The sequence below is a fragment of the Macaca thibetana genome, chromosome 14 (assembly GCF_024542745.1).
Source record: "Macaca thibetana thibetana isolate TM-01 chromosome 14, ASM2454274v1, whole genome shotgun sequence".
NCBI classification, from domain to species: domain Eukaryota; kingdom Metazoa; phylum Chordata; class Mammalia; order Primates; family Cercopithecidae; genus Macaca; species Macaca thibetana.
In genome coordinates this window covers 47,465,474-47,482,679 of record NC_065591.1, presented here as the reverse complement: position 1 = coordinate 47,482,679, position 17,206 = coordinate 47,465,474, and the positions used below count along the sequence as shown (strand labels likewise).

Genomic DNA, 17,206 nt, shown 5'->3' with positions numbered 1-17,206 from the left:
TGCAACTGGTCCAGGGATTACCACCAAGCCAATCACAAATTCAGTCTTCAGGGCAGACTAAGACCATCAAAGTAAATTCCAATACCACACAACTTCCTATAAAAAGTTCCGGGACACTCCTCCAGAGTCAAATCAGTGGAATGACACTTTATTCATGATTAACCTGAAAAGACAACTCAGACCTGAGACAAAGCAGCAAAGAACCTTGAAGATCATCAAGTCCATTCCTCACATTTAGTAGATGAGAAAACTGAGGCCCTGAAGAAAGGATGTGATCTGTCTCCCCACGCAGGAAGCTAACAGCAGAGAAAATGCCAGGACTCAGTTCTTCTAACACCTAATGTAGTGCCCTTTCCACGACACCAAGACGAATTCAAAGATTCCTAATTGCCAAGTAAATACATACTTATGACTGCAAGATAGCTTCTTAATAGCCATGATTTCAGTGGAATGGCCTTTTACTTTCATGCCCACTGAATCTAATTAATGTACCTATGTTCTGAACCTCATACAAAGGCAAAGATGAAATTCTAGATATTTGGTCTACAGACAGGTGTGTGCAACTAGGATCCATCACCCAACAGCAACATTAAAGTTCTGCTCCTTTGGGAGTATCCTATAAACAGCAGTCCTTTTTTAGGCTGTAAACAGACAAGGCTGTTTTGTGAAAAAAAAGCTATGACCACTGAGCACAATGTGAGCAAAGCACAGTGCTGAAACAAAAACTTATGATCTCTTCAACAAATTGACTATAAGAGGAAAAAAAAAGAGGAAAAACTTTACAGATTATAAGAGACTTCAAATAGCTGACAGGAGATTAATATCCAGAATATATAAAGAACTCCTAAAACTCAACAACCAAAAGAAACAACTCAATTAAAAAATGGGCAAAGATGTAATCCCAGGACTTTGGGAGGCTGAAATGGGAGGACTGCTTGAGCCCAGGAGTTTGAGAAGAGCCTGGGCAATATAGTGAGACCTTATTTCTACAAAAAAATTTAAAAATTAGCCAAGCATGGTGGCGAACACCTGCAGTCCCAGCTGCCTGGAAGGCTAAGGTGGGAAGATCACTTGCGCCTGGGAGGTGGAGGCTGCAGTGAGCCAAGATCACGCCACTGCACTCTATCCTGGGCAACAGAGTAAGACACTGTCTCAAAAAAAAAGCGGGGAAGGAGGGCGCAATGCAAAGGATTTGAACAGACATTTCTCCAAGAAGATACACAAATGTCCAGTAAAAACATGAAAAGATGCTCAACATTGCTAACCATTAGGAAAATGAAAAGAGATATCACCTCACACATATTTTGATGCTACGATTTTAAAAAAACAGAAAATAACAAGTGTTGGTGAGTTTTTGGAAAAATTGGAACCTCGTGCACTCCTGGTGGAAACAAAATGGTACAACTTCTGTGGAAAATAGCATGGTAGTTCCTCAGAAAATTAAAAATAGAATTACCATATGAACTGATAATTTTACTTCTGGGTATATATCCAAAAGAATTGAAAGGAGGATCTTGAAGAGATATTTGTACACCCATGTTCATATCAGCATTATTCACAATAGCTAAAACATGGAAGCAACTCAAATGTCCATTGACAGATCAATGGTAAACAAAATGTGATATATCCATACAATGGAATATTATCCACTTTAAAAAGGACCTAAATGCTGATATATCCTACTCCATGGATGAACCCTGAGGACATCATGCTAAGTGAAATACGCCAGTCACAAAAAAGACAAATACTGTATGATTCCACTTAGATGAGGGACTTACAGTAGTCAGAACTACAGAGACAGAAAGTAGAATAGTGATTGCCACAGGCCATTGGAATGGGGAGTGGGGAGTTATTGTTTAATGGGTATAGAGTTTCAATTTTGCAAGATGAAAAGAATTCTGGAAATGGATGGTGGTGATGATTGCATAATGATATGAATGTACTTAATATACTTAAAAATGATTAAGATAATAAACTATATACTATGTATATTTTACCATTATAAAAAATTAAGAAAAAAACAATTTTTTAAAAAAAGAAAGACTTGTGATACATATCAACTAATTACAATATGTAGACCTCATTCAGGCTGGGCACAGAGGCTCACACTGTAATCCCAACACTTTGGGAGGAGAAGGCAGGAAGATTGTCAGAGGCTGGGAGTTCAAGACGAGCCTGGGCAACATACCAAGACCCATCTCTACAAGAATAAAAATGTAAAAATTAGCGGAGTGTGGTGGCACACATCTGTAGTCCCAGCTACTTGGAAGGCTGAACCAAGAGGACTGCTTGAGTCCAGAAATTTGAGGTCGCAGTGAACCATGAACACACCACTGCACCCCAGCCTGGACAAGACAGGGGGACCCCATCTTAAAAATACATATATATATATATATGCATGTGTGCGTGTGTGTGGTGTGTGTAAATATATTTGTGTGTGTGTGTATATATATATAGGCATGGGAAGAACTGTATCCCCCTAAAATTCAGATGTTGAAACCCTAATGCCCAGTGTAACTAGATTTGCAGATAGGAGCTATGGAATGCAATAAAAGTTTCAGGGGGTCACGTGTGTAGGGCCTTAATCTAATAGGACTGGTGTCCTTACAAGAAGAGGAAGAGACATCAGAGATCTCTCGCTCTCCACAGGCACACCAAAAAATGCCGTGCAAGAACCAAGTAAGAAAGTGGTCACCTACAGGCCAGGAAAAAAAAAAAAATCACAAGAAACCAATCCTAACAACACAATAATCTTAAGACTTTTAGCCTCCAGAATGATGAGAAAATAAATGTCTGTTCTTTAAACCTCCCAGTTTGTGGTATTTCGTTATGGCAGCCCTAGCAGATTAGTACTGTGGTACACCCATACCAACAAATACTACTCAGCAATGAAAAGGAATGAATTATTGATATACACAACTTGGATGAATGTCTAGGGAATTATGTTGAGTGAGTGAAAAAAGCCAACCTCAAAAGGTTATATACTGTATGATACCATTCATATAACATTTTCAAAATGACAGTATCATAGAGGTGGAGAACAGAAGAGTGCTTAGCCTAGGGCTAAGAAGTGGTTATAGGCACGTAGAAATGGGTATGGCTATAAAAGGGCAACAGGAAGGATCCCTGTGGTAATGGAACTGTTCTATGTCTTGATTGTATCAATGTTAATATCCTCATTATGTTATTGTACTATAGTTTTGCAAGATACCATTAGGGGAAACTGGGAAAACAATACACGAGGCCTGTTTTATTTTTGCAGCTGCAGGAGCATCTGCAATTATCTCAAAATAAAAAGTTGAATTTTTTTTGAAGTATAATCAATGCTAAGCTCAGGACTATCAGCACAGTCCTGCATTGAGCTCTTCCTCACCTCCTCTCTCCTTCCTCCACTCCACAACTGGACTCACGAAGCACTTGAGCCTCAGCTGCCACAGCCAATTAGTGCTGTCCTTCAGTTCAAAAGGAGTAAGAGCAGAAAAAATGAAAAGGGGAGAGATAAAAGGGTCACCGTTCTCCCACATGCCACCTCCCTGTCCCCCTCACATACAGACTGTCAGTCCCATCACCCACTCACAGTACAGGAGACAAGCTCACTTAAAGCTTTTAAATTAATAAACATTAAAATCCATTAGGAAGGCAGTGCAGTTGCCTGCAAAGAATATGGGCCTTAGGATGCAAACCATCCCAGCCTCTGATCCCAGCTCTACCTTACTCCCCGTGAAAGCTTACACAAGCACTTTAACTCTGTGCCTCAGTTTCTTCACGTGTAAAATGCAACTCGCATCACTTCCTGGTTGTGAGGATTAAAGTAATCAAATCAATAGCACCTAGCACCATACCTAGAATGTAAAGAGCTAGAAAACTTCATTTCCTTCCTCCCTACCTGCTAATGTCTTTCCCACATGACTTCTGCCTTATGTTCTCTCCTTTTCATCAGACACACAATGCAGCAGGACCCTTTGAAATATTCCCTAAAGGGTTTGTCCCCTAAAGTTCAGTTTCCTCTTATTACAGACCTATTTTTTAAAAAGGGGGGCAGGCTAGGCACAGTGGCTCACACTTGTAATCCCAGTACTTTGGAAGGCCAAGGTGGGAGGACTGCTTGAGGCCAGAAATTCAAGACCAGCCTGGGCAACATAGCAAGACCCTGTCTCTACAAAAAGATCTTAAAAATTAGCAGGGCATGGTGGTATGCACCTATAGTTCTAGCTACTCAGGAGGCTGAGGGAGTCAGACAGCTTGGGCTCAGGAGTTCAACGCTACAGCGAGCTATGGTCGAGCCACTGCACTCCAGCCTGGGCAACAGGTGAGACCCCGTCTCTAAAACATATTAAAAATAACAATAAAAAATAAAGATAAAATGATCACCTGTAGCAGCTAATGCATGCCTCAGTCCAGCAGCAATACAAACAACCTTCTCTTTATGGAGCTGTCAAAATAAAGAAAAGGATTTAGATCTCAGAACCATCCACCTACAAAATTGTATATAATTTATACCCAAATACAACGCAGTACGCTCCTCACTATGGGTCTGACTGGTTTAAAGCAACCACTCCCCCAACATTTCCACCCATAAATACCTCTATATTTATCCCTAAAAGAAAAAAATATATCTTTTAAAATGCCATATCACAACACCATATGACAACAACTCTCAGGGCTGAAAGGCACTTATAAGGTCATCTAGTCCAAGAGTTAGTAAATGTTTTCTGTAAAGAGACAGTTGGTAAATGTTTTACAGGCCATAGTTTCTGTCACACTACTCAGCTCTGCCATTGTAACATAAAAGCAGCTCTAGACGATACATAAACGAATGAGCATGACTGTGTGCCAGTAAGACTTTATTTACCAAGGGTTCAAAGTTTCCCAACCTGATCTAGTCCAATCCCCATCCAACAACACCCCAGCAAGTGGTCATCCAACTCCTGCCAAACACCTACCCCCAGTGACATAGGGATCGCCATTTCCCCAGATGCCTGTTCCCTCTTTGCACAGTTCCATTTATCTCTTTAGGTGGAACCAAATCTAGCTGCCTGCAACTCCTGACAATGCTTTCCAAATATTTGAAGACAGTTGTCATGTCCTCCCTAAGACATCGTGTAGTGGTTTTAAAAATAGGTCCTCAAATTCTTTGCTACTCCTCCCTTCAAGATGTGGAGCTTAATATCCCTCCCCTTGTGTGGGCTGGACTTAGTGACATGCTTTTAATAAAGAGAATAAAGAAGCAATGAGTGACTCAGAGTCTAGGCAAAAAAAGGCACTAAGGCTTCTTGCTTAGCATCTCTCTGTCTCTCATCACTCCTGGCGTAAACCAGATGCTATGTCTGAAAAGTCCAATAGAAAGGTTCACATGGCAAGGAACATGCAACCATTAGGGCTTTATCACATTTGTTTATTTACAGGTTCACGGAGATCGCAAGCAGACCCAGCTAACATCTCAACTGCAACTTCATGAGAGACCAGCTAAGCTGTTCCTAAATTCCTGACTCTCTGAAACTGTGACATAATAAATGTTTGCTGTTTTAAGCTGCTAAGGTTCGGAGTAATTTGTTACACGGCAATAGATAACTAATGAAGATCTTTTCTTTAAGCAAATATTCCCCATTCATCAGCCATCACTGGGTTTCAAATTCCCTTCCCCTCCTGGTCTTCACTTCTCTAAATATGCTCTAATTGTTCAATCTTTCTCTTTTAAAGGAACTCTATAGCATCATTCTAACCCCATTAACGTTTATCACATTTGTTTATTTACAGGTCCACAGTGTCTTTCTAAACTTTAGGACTCTCAAGGGCAGGACCTGAGTCTTATATACCTTTATGCCCAGGGCCTAAGCACTAAATCCACAACAAAACATGACATCGCAGATGCAGGCTGAATGGCAGAAAGGACTGGGCTCTGGCCTTCCTTCTCCTGAAAACTATACTTCTGTCAATGGAGTCCACAATCACATTAGCTTTCAGGAAGATCAAATCTTAGTGTTAATACAATTCGAACATATCATCCTTTATATTTTTCTTTTGTTTTTCCCCAAAAAACTAACTGAAGCGTTTTACATGTGACTTCAGTCTCTTTAACACCACTCACCTCCCTCTTACTCTCCATCCCAACTGCTGCTGCTTTAGTTTGAGCCACAATCATCTCATTTGGATTGTTAGCAAGAGTTTCCTAAGTAATCTTCCTTCAGTCCATCTTCTACTACCCTATCTGACCTCCCTACCGTGCTGTTCTTACCATGTGTCACATACAACCACCCTGATTGCCCCATTCCCACCTACTCTACCCTGGAACTCCCACCTCTTCCTTATATTCCAACCATACTACACTACTTACAATATCTCAAACTCTCCTGTTTTATTCTGCTCCACCTTTGCTTACATGCTTCCTTCTGCCTAGAATGTTCTTCTTTTGTACCCACTCTGAGCATGCTCCTATCCCAAGACAGGTAAACTTCCATTCAACTTTTGAGACTTAGCTTAGCCTCTTCTCACCCCACCTTCCCCTAGATGCTCAATACTCCCTCCTTTGGGGATATACATGCATCTGTCATAGTTCTGACATGGTATTACATTTAAGTATTTATGTGCCTATCATGTCCTACCAAACTATAGCTCTCAATTGTTAGGACAGGTCTTATTCAACTTTGCTCCCACTGCCTAAACATAGTACCTACACATAATGGTTGTCATTAAATAAATGCATGAATTTCCATTAAATTTCACTTTGGCACATTGCTCCTATTGTTGCATAGAATATCACCTGTCAAAATGTTTTTACTTTCTGATTCTGTCATTCAACATATTTTAACCATTATTCCTCTATTCCTTAATTATATAAAGTATAATTAAGCTAAATTACTTATAACTTATACATAGGTGCTTACCAGGCCATCTATTTGCAATTGGGAGCTATAATACTTCCTTCAGGGGCTACAGAGCCTAGACTTGTGTGCATACCATGGGAACGATGACCCCAAATAACAGTCTACAGACCAGCAACTGAGTTCAGCAAGCTGGCAGGGGCAGACCCAAGCCTTCTCCAGGGAAAAAAACATCTCCACTATTAATCAGAGTTTAGGAAAATTAGATCGGGGCAGGGCAGCTTAGGTGGTAAAACTCATTTTTGATTCACGCATATTTCTTTAAAAATTCTATATTCCTATTATGATTACAATATAAACTTCACAAAAAGGGGTAATTTTAAGTATGATGCACTGAATTAAAGAACTCTGAACTAGGGCCAACAGTCCTGTTTAACACTTGTTTTGTCCAATATGGTAGCCACTACCTACACATAGCTCTTGAAAACTTGAAATGTGATTACACTAAACTGAGACAAATTGTAAGTAAAAAATGCATACCAGAGTTCAAAGACTTAGTACAAAATCAGTATAAAATATCTCGTTAATACTTTTTGTACTGAATTAGCCGGGCATGGTGTCAGGCGCCTGTAATCCCAGCTACTCGGGAGGCCGAGGCAGGGAACTGCTTGAACGCGGGAGGCGGAGGCTGCAGTGAGCTGAGATTGCACCACTGCACTCCAGCCTGGGCAACAGAGCAAGACTCCGCCTCAAAAATAAAAATAAAAACAAAAAATAACTTTATACTGATGACATGCTGAAATAATAGTGTAGATATAGTGTATTAATTTAAAAGTTATTAAAATTAATTTCACCTACATGCTACAACATGGACAAAACTTGAAAGCATCAAGTGAAGTAAAAGGAGCCAGGTCACATATTTTATTATTTCATTTATATGAAATGCCCAGAACAGGCAAATCCATAGAGACAAAAAGTAGATTAGTACTCACCAGGGGCTGAGGGGAGGGGAGAATAGGAATTGACTGCTATTAAGTATATAGTTTCTTTTGGTGGTAATGAAAATGTTCTAAAATAAGATAATGATATTGGTTGTTCATTTCTGTGTATATACATTTTAAAGGGGTTAATTTTATGGTACCTGAATTATAGTTCACTAATGCTTTTATTTTAAAAATTAATTTCACCTGTTTCTTTTTTAAAAGGAGCTACTAGAAAATTTTAAATTATATACAGCTCAAGTTATATTTCTACTGGCTGGCACTGGCCTATACCATTTGCCCAGCTTAGTGTCTTTTGACAAATCACTTCTATTTGGACCTATTTCTAACATAATTTCCATTATTACTAATTTTAGAACTGTAAAATGTCATTAATACCCTTATGAGATGTATTACTTTTATTGTTTTATTTCACAAAACTTCATATAAAGTGTATAAAAACTAACAGAGGTTTTCATTTACAACGTCTACCTCCCAACTTAACTTTTCCCAGAAGGACCTATTTTTCAACTCAAATTCTCCTACCCCATGGGTTTTCAGGGATCCTGACAGCCTTTTATTCTGGGGAGAGATAGGTTAATACCTCGGAAACACTTCAACAGGTCATGGGCAAGCTAAATATTAACTGTCCTCACCTCAATGGCCTGGGGAACCACACATCTTCGAGGTCCATGAGGAACTCCTAACTGGCCAAAGGAGTTGGATCCACATGATAGAACTTGACCATTTTCTGCAAAATACAAATACTTAAATTGCAAATCCATGAAGTAAGATGTCTGTGACCAATGGTTAAATGGTGCAGGGTGAGAGATGCAAAGGGGATGAGGGGAAATGCTTCAGTGCATTCAGACCACATTCCCTGCTTTTATTCCTCTGGGAATGAAAACACTGGGCACCAGGTTAAGCATTCTACACCGACTGTCTATTCTATTATCTCATTAATAACAGATTATCTGTGTAGAACACTTAACTCAGTGCCCAGTATCGGGATGGGAGGATAGTAATTTCTCACTTTTCATGCTTCCATGTGACAAAGTTTCCATTAGTAAAATACTCCAGCTTTTCTCCGTGCCCTTCCCCATCCTCACTGCTTTCTAGGAGACAGCGGTCATGTAACCAACTGGTGAGTTTAGGAGACGGGACAGGACATGTGTGGCTTGGCACCTCCCTGTCAGTCATTCTAGGCTGACCCATAGGAAGCATTTCCCTGTGGGGAAAGCCTAGAGATTTGGGGGTAAGTTTGGACCAGAAGAATATTAGGACCACTGGCCTCATCATTAATCCTGTCCTCCAATTTAGCCTTTACCAGTGAAAAGCCAATAGTTTTTAATCTCCATTACTGACTTCTCTGTGCCTTTCTCACAACTGGCTCCAAATGTGAGCAGGAAAGAGCATTATCTACTAACTCCTTACAATCCAAAACACAGGCTCACAATAAACACTTCATAAATGATAGTTATTATTTAGATTCTAATAATTACCATCAAATTCAACACATATTACAGAACCCCTCCACAGAGGAGGATGGTGACACTTGAGCAGGGTTTTAAAGCTGGGATTTGAGTCCATCAGACAGACAGAAGAGCATGTACTGCTTGGTACGACTAGAAAGAAAAGTATGAGGAGCGTGGAGAATAAGAGACAAGGCACAAAGACAGCTAGGGAACAGTTACAGAAGGCCAACGCTAAAAAGCTAGGGATCTGAGCTACGTCTGGGAGAATCCACAAGGGTTTATGACAGAAGAGTGACGAAAGATGCCCTTGCCAGAGGACTGTGGCAAAGAGGGAGCCTGGTCAGAAACCATAGATGGTCCTTTAAATCCAGAATGGCCAGCTAGACAGAGCAAAGCTGAACAGAGAGGTCAAAACTGCTTCAAGGGAACAGACATCAGCTGACAAAGTAACTACTTCTGGCTGTTCCCAAGTGCATTATTCTAATAACCCTCTGGCCATATCCTATCCTGCTACCTGGCTTCACAAAGACCAAACAGATCTGCCCAACACCAATTATTTAAAAAAAAAAAAATTCCACAGTGGGAAAAAGCTGCTATCACTGTTTTGACAACCACTATTGCCTCATATTCTCCTACCACACTCCCCACAAATAACCCTTCGCTGCCACTGCTGGCCACTGGCCAGCTACCCCAGGCATGCAGCTATCATGAACTTTTGGGACAGGAAGTGGCCACCAAAGGTGATCTAGTCTATTCCCTACTCTCTGACAAAAGTTTTCCACCCCAATCCCAGTCTCCTTTACCATTAAACTCTCCTTAGAAAAGGTAGTCCACAACTTTCCTTGACAACCAGAGGGAAAATTTGTGTGTGCTTTTTATTTATTTATTTTGAGATGGAGTATTGCTCTGTCGCTCAGGCTAGGGTGCAATGGTGCATCTCAGCTTACTGCAACCTCCACCTCCCAGGTTCAAGTGATTCGCCTGCCTCAGCCTCCCAAACAGCTGGGACTACAGAGTAGCTGGGACTATAGGCATGGGGTACCACACCTGGCTAATTTTTGTATTTTTAGTAGAGACGGGGTTTTACCATGTTGGCCAGGGTGGTCTTGAACTCCTGACCTCAAGTGATACACCCGCCTTGGCCTCCCAAAGTGCTGGAATTACAATTGTGAGCCACCGCACCGGGCCTTGTGTGTGCTTTTTAAACACAAAGAGGCTTTCATTTAATCGGCAGTCACCACCATCATACTGTTCTCACCCAAAGCCTTTGTGGTGATACAAATTTAAGTAGGAGTGAACTCACCTGTGAGTATAATGGTAAAATCCCAGCCACAGGCCACCTGTTGGATGGGACAGCCAAAGAGGGATTTGCAGGGGGTAAAATATGGGATATCCTCTGTGTGACCAAGCCCCAGTTGCCCATCTTTGTTCAGACCACAAACAAAGAGGTCTCCTATGTCTGCAAAATATAAAGGCACCAGTGATAGTGCGCACAGGGAAAAACACAACTGCAAAATGAACAAAAAGATTTCACTAATTATTTGGAGTCTCAGACCAACAACTTTTTTTCCCATCCAAGTTAATAAGTTGTGTATGTTCATGTATTCTGGAGCCAAATAACACAAGGCCAAGGGCCTCAAACTAATACCTATATAGAAACTTCAAGTCTTGGAACAGTGGTCAATCACCAAACTGAGCATCTACTGGAACAAAAAGCCAACATTTATTCAACATTTAGAATGTGCCAGGTACTGTTTTAACAGCTTTGTGTGCAGGGTGAATTCATCCTTTAGGCACAGTGTCTAGGGCCCATAACACTTTCAGAGGCCCACAGAGTGGCTTAATTTTTAGTTATTTTGAAATGAGAAAAAGATAATACAGTAACAATGCATATATAACACTAAATTTGGAGTGGATTATATTAATATCCATCTTTATACCAACACAGTTGTAAAATATAATTTTATTTCTTTACAAAGAAAGGGGTCCATAAAGGGAAAAGCACCCAGGACCCATGACAGTCAGAATGGAGCTCTGCTAACTCACTGGTTCTCTTCACCCACTATTATTATCCTCATGTAACAGATTCAGAAACTGTGGCTATTTGCCCGAGGCCACATAGATAATAAGTCACAGAACCAGGATCTGAACCCAGAGATTTGATTCCAGAGCTCATGTTCTTAACCAGATGCAATATGCCCCCTTTTACAACATTGTAGCACTTGTATTACTTGTTAAGTGCTATCCTAGATACAGTAAGGGAAGATTAAGGGAAATGCACAGTTTTTGCTCTCAAGGAATATCCAATCTAATTACAAACACTTCTAACTCCTATGGTGTAAAATATACATTGTAACTCTGCCACTTATTTGCCTTGTGATGTTAAGCAATCAGTGCTCCTTTCTGAGTTTCATTTGTATAATGGAGGGGGTGGGGGAAAGAGTTGGCCTAGAAGATCTCTGAAGTCCTTCCAGTCCTGAAAATCTAGGATCCTCTGATGGCAATTTGGCTCTTTCACAAAAATGTTTCACAAAAATACATTATTTTCCTCTGCAAAATACAAAAGGCTGAAAAATGGCAATATCATATCCAGGGGAAAATGTCTAACTAAGAAAATGAGTGACTATCTACTTTTGAAGGAAGTTACCTGTGACAACTGCAGAGTGGCCTCCTCCTCCTGTGATCCTCCTGACACTCCTAGGTTTACAGAAGTCATTCAGTTGCTGAGGCAACAGCACATCTTCCTTATGGCCAAGGCCAAGTTGCCCATAGCTATTTGCACCCTACGGATGAATAAGCCAAAGATGAAAAAGTTTGGGAACCGCGACTGTCAATGTCTATTTACCTGTCTCTATCTTTCTCACCCTGACGTATCTCTCAGAGGCTATAACAAATGAGATTTCTTAAGCTCATTCTTAAAAAAAAAAAAAAAAAAAAAAAAAAAAAATTAGCTCCTTCATGGCAAATACTCGCAGCACTGTTTATTCAAATATATAATAACAAGCACCAGAAAACAACATGTAACACCATCTCCTGACCCCTGATCTGTAATACCATTAGTAAGAGACTCACGACCATAATAGTGGAGGAAATTCACATCCACGAAAGTTCCTAGGTAGGTACCCTGGCAGGCTTAATTTACTGGGGCAAAGGACAAATGACCTGCCTCTTGGCCTCCTGCAGCAGCTGAAGAACCCACACTTTTTTCTACCTCAGGCCCCAGCAGGCAAAGCAGCAATGCCAGCCATGGTTGTGGGGGCATGAGTTCTATGAGGTCCTTGGCCTAGCCCAACCCTCTAGAGGTAATGGGGTAAAGTAGCCTTTCCTCTTAGAGTGGCCATGAAAAGAGAGGCCATATCCTAAATCAAGGTTCTTCTGACTGAGAACAAGACAGCCTCTTGACGAGGAGGGCCTTGTCTTCTCTAGAGAGAGTTCTGAGCCTCGAGTCCTTGGCAGGAGTATCTCATATCTCTCCTTACTCCCTCCCCCTACACCCACATCCCATGCCACCTCACTGCTTTCCCTAGCTGAACTTCAGCCCCTAAAAGAGAACGCTATCCAGCACATTTCAAATACATTATAAATATGGACACAGAATCCAAACAAAGTTCCAGTAGAAGCTGCTCACAGACCCCTACAGGGGCCAGCATGAAGAAAAATGAAGGTCATTCCTTTGTTATCTGTGTCTCTGGAGCTGTGGGCAAAACTGTCTCCCCTTGTCCTTGAGTAATCATGGGGACAGCTCAGGACAGACAGAGTTTCAGACTTAGAAACACTCTCACCCCATCTCCTTTCTTCCCTCCTTAAATCCCTTCCCCAAAATCTGAAAAGAAAAATAGTAATAATTCGCTCACTGAAGGACTTTGGAGCATTTGGGAATGTAAATCTTACCCTTCCTTTGTCAAGTGGGAAACTGACCAAAGAGGAAATGACCTGTTAGGATCATTCTTACTGGCTGTTATATGCAACCCATATTTAGATGGAGGCCCCATCCTCAGAACACCACGATTTCCATATGAGAAGAGTCCTAAGCACCCACAACTCAGCCAGTGATATTCCTCATCTTTCCCTTCTTATGCTCCAGCCCCCATGTATTGCCTTTGGGAGACAGCACAGGGGTTCCTTCTGATAAAAGCTAACTACCTAGGGAAGTTAAGAAAAGAAAAAAATGAGGGAGAAACAGCATCAAAATGGGAGGGCAATATCCTGGAATTAGTTCTTGTTCCTCCTCCCCACACCCATAATGGGAAAACTGACAAGGACTCTGGAATCAAAGTTGGCTAAGGATTTTGTGCCTTAAAGCAACGCACGTCATTATTTCATTTGTACAGTGAAAGAGGTTGGCAATGATCTCTAAGGGCCTTTTCAAGTTCAGTGCTATGTGGCTCCAAGATTCACATGGTGAGATTCCAGTAAGGGGACAGATTTCCCCTTGACAGGCAATATGTCTATTATTATTATTATTATTATTATTATTATTATTATACAAAAAAGGTCCATAATCCCTAATCTGAAATGCTTACAGTCAGATGTATTTCAGATTCAGAATTTTACAGCTTTTAGAAAAGTAATACAGTATACATGTCATATATGCTGATGCAAAGTCCAGGGACAGCAGCCTATAAGCAAAACAATAATCTTTCTGCATTAAAAAGTACAAATATTCATAAGAAGTGGCCAAATACTATAAATGGCCTTATGTCCAGTAAGTTTTGGATTTTCAGAGCTTTTTGTATTCAGAATTGAAGATAAGAGATTGTGGACCTGCAGAGAGAATCTTACTAAGATTTCAGAAATCTTTATAATTTATTGAAGTATCTACTCCTAGCTGATTCTTCCTGGAGATGAGAAGTAAAATATTTTAAATATATTTGTTTTTGAAGACACCTGAATGAGGAAAGGTGATGTAAAATAATTACAACAAATACATACAGACATACTTACATACATACATACATACATATATAATCCTTCCCCTTGTAGTCTATTTCACAGCCATCCTGGGCTGTAAGAACTCAAAGATGGAAGAGTAAGCCATAGCAGGGGCATAAGTCCCAGAAGCCCACATGGGGCAATTATTAGCTACCAATTACTGAGTGCTTCTCTCCATACTGCGCATTCACCTTTAATCCTCACAACTAAGAAGGACATTATTACTCCCATTTCACAGAGGAAGAAACTAAGGCTCAGAGAGGTTAAGTAACTTTCCATAGTTACTTCTGGATAGGCAAAAAGTCTGAAGCCCTGTACCTTTTACTGTACCTTACTGTGTCTCTAAGAAAAAATAAAAAAAGAACATACAGTGAACCATCCCAGAGCTTACCTGGCAGGTGGTTAACTGTATGACCTTATCTAAAATAGCATCCCCATATCACTCATTTTCTGCTTTATTTTTCTTCATGCCACTTCTTGATGTTACATTATATATGTCTACTTATTTACTGTACACCTCCCCTGCTAGAAACTAAACTCCAGGAGGGCAGGAACTCTGCTTTGCTCACTGCTGTTTCCCCTGCATCTGAAACTGTGCTGGCCCGAAGAAGATGTACATGCATTTATATGGTGAATGAATGTAAGACCCTGTGAAAGACTGTCGCTCAGCAAGAAGGGGAATATAGAGTATACACATACAGTATTTCTTGGTCAGCCCTGAGATCTCCGTGGCTGTCCCATTACCAGGGGTGCAAGGCTGCTGAACACCTGGGAGAAAAGTAATATGACACATGGGCACTCTGAGGTTCAAATTATGGTACCAATTTTTGTAATGCTGGGAGAGGCCCTAAATCCAGGGATAAAGCAAGACGATGGGAAATTTAACACAACCTATTACAACTGTTGTTTGCCTTTCTTCCTTACAAACACTCCAGACATATCACACGTGTACATGCATGGATGCACACACACACACACACACACACACCCCTAACAAGGTAACTGTGGACTGAACTTTATTCCCCCAAAATTCACATGTTGAAGCCCTAACCTTTAGTACCTTACTGTATTTGGAGAGAAGGCCTTTAAAGGGGCAATTAAGGTTAAATGAGGTCATAAGGGTGGGGCCCTAATCCAATATAACTGGTGTCCTTAAAAGAAGAGACACCAGGGATGCTAACACACATAGAAAAGGCCATGTGAGGACACAGTGAAAAAAGCCATGTGAGGACACAGTGAGAAGCAGACATCTGCAAGCCGGAGAGAGGCCTCGGGAGAAACCAAACCTACTCACACCTTGATCTTGGCCTTCTAGCCTCTGGAACTGTGAGAAAATAAATTTCTGTTGTTTAAGCCTCTATTGTGTGGTATTTTGTTATGGTAGCCCTAGCCGGCCAACACACCCCCACAGTTTCAGATTATGCAGCAGCAAAAACACACCACCAGTTCTCCAAACACAGCAGAAGGGTGTCAACAACCTATTAAACATATTTTACAGACATACTGTTTCAGTACAGACAAGGCCGAATATTAAAGGTTTGTTTCTGCCTGATGTTTCCTCTGTCCACACAGACGCCAGTCTCCTGCCTGGAAAAAGCCAGAGACAGCACATATTCAATCCCCCAGCTCCCGGGCCACCTCAAAGACGCCCAGCCAGCCAGACTACCGCAGGCCATGCTCTCCAGACTCCTGCCAAACTGTAGCACCACATTCAACAAGTGCCGCCTTGTACTGATCATTACTTCTTTAAAAAATGGTCAATTAATACTGATTTTAACAGCAATGCAGGTTATACTTTTGCTCTCACCCAACACAAGAACTGGAAGTCTCTCACTCATGTGTATTTCACTCATGTGTATTTCCCCAACACCAGCACATGGGTAGGCACACGGATACTCGTTCACTCATTCGTCAACAAGTATTTACTGGGGACCTACGATGTGCCAGACACCAAGAGAGACACTGTGAACAAGACAGGCACAGCACCCACTCTCACCACACTTACTTTCTAGCCAGAGAGACTGACGTTAATAATAAATTATACACATCATTAAAATTGTGATACGTGCTATGAAGAAGCACAAGACGCAGCGACTGCTCATTCCTGTGCATGCTGGTCGGCCACCTGCCACGCTCCTGTGCACGAAACCTCCTGTCTCCCAAACACACATCAAGATGACCCTGTCTCTCCCAATGCTCCCGTCAAACCAACAGCAGCCCCACTCCCCCAAGACAGGCAAGAACAGGTCACAGCAGAGTATCAGCAAATAGGTAGGGTCTGTGCCTTGTGCGCGACCAAACACCGCAGGCCTCACATCCAAAGGATGCACTCGCCAGGCTGGGACACGGCCTCCCTCCTCCAGGCATCAGGAGGGTGGGGGGCACAGGTGGCCCCACGGGGCTCTGGGACCGGGCGATCCTCTCCACCGAGCCCTTCGCGCTATCTTCCAGGCGCTATGCGGGCTGGAGGGCTCTCGCGGAACCAGACGCTCTGCCCCGAGGCAGGTTCTTCCCGCAGCGCCACAGCCCCTCCGGCTCCGGCCCCGCCAGCCGGCAGGCCCCTAAGTCGACCGCAAAGACCCTTCCCTCCCCGTCCGCTCCTCCCCTGCTCCCAGCCCAGGATCCTCCAACCCAGAGCCCGGCTAGGACCTCGGCCACCCAGCCCCTGAACTGCCCAAGCCGCGGCCAGGAGCTCCCACGTCTCGGCGCCCCTCAGCTGGCCCTGGCTCGGGGGCGGAGTCACGTACCCAGGCGAAAAGCACGGCCGCCGCGGGGGCGGCCTCTGAGGCGCTGGGCTCGCGCTCCATGCGAGGTCGCTCTGCTGGCGCTTCCGGGAGGGACCGCACGAGGGCGGGGCCTGCCGGGGAGGGGTGGGCGCGGGAGCCCTGGCGCAGGGGCGGGACCTGGGTCGCGAATGGGGCAGGCGCCGGGAGGGATCTGTGGTGGGAAGGGGCCTGCGGGCCAGGAGAGGGGGTGCGGACGCGCCCTCGGGCCTTTG

The 17,206-nt window shown here is 42.5% G+C and overlaps 1 protein-coding gene across 8 annotated transcripts in view; it reads right to left on the bottom strand.

Moving 5' to 3' along the window:
• The window catches only part of SERGEF (secretion regulating guanine nucleotide exchange factor), a 235,763-nt gene extending 218,557 nt beyond the window's left edge, over positions 1 to 17,206 (bottom strand). For all 8 annotated transcript variants that reach the window (XR_007719076.1, XM_050755418.1, XM_050755422.1 and 5 more), the window contains exons 1-5: positions 16,956 to 17,206; positions 11,924 to 12,059; positions 10,580 to 10,735; positions 8,458 to 8,552; positions 4,372 to 4,432 (exon numbers count right to left, since the gene is read on the bottom strand). Coding sequence is in view for 7 of the 8 variants with exons in the window: in XM_050755418.1 (XP_050611375.1) it covers positions 4,372 to 4,432; positions 8,458 to 8,552; positions 10,580 to 10,735; positions 11,924 to 12,059; positions 16,956 to 17,015 (508 nt within the window). In the remaining variant the exon portion in view is untranslated. The remainder of the gene's footprint in view (positions 1 to 4,371; positions 4,433 to 8,457; positions 8,553 to 10,579; positions 10,736 to 11,923; positions 12,060 to 16,955) is intronic.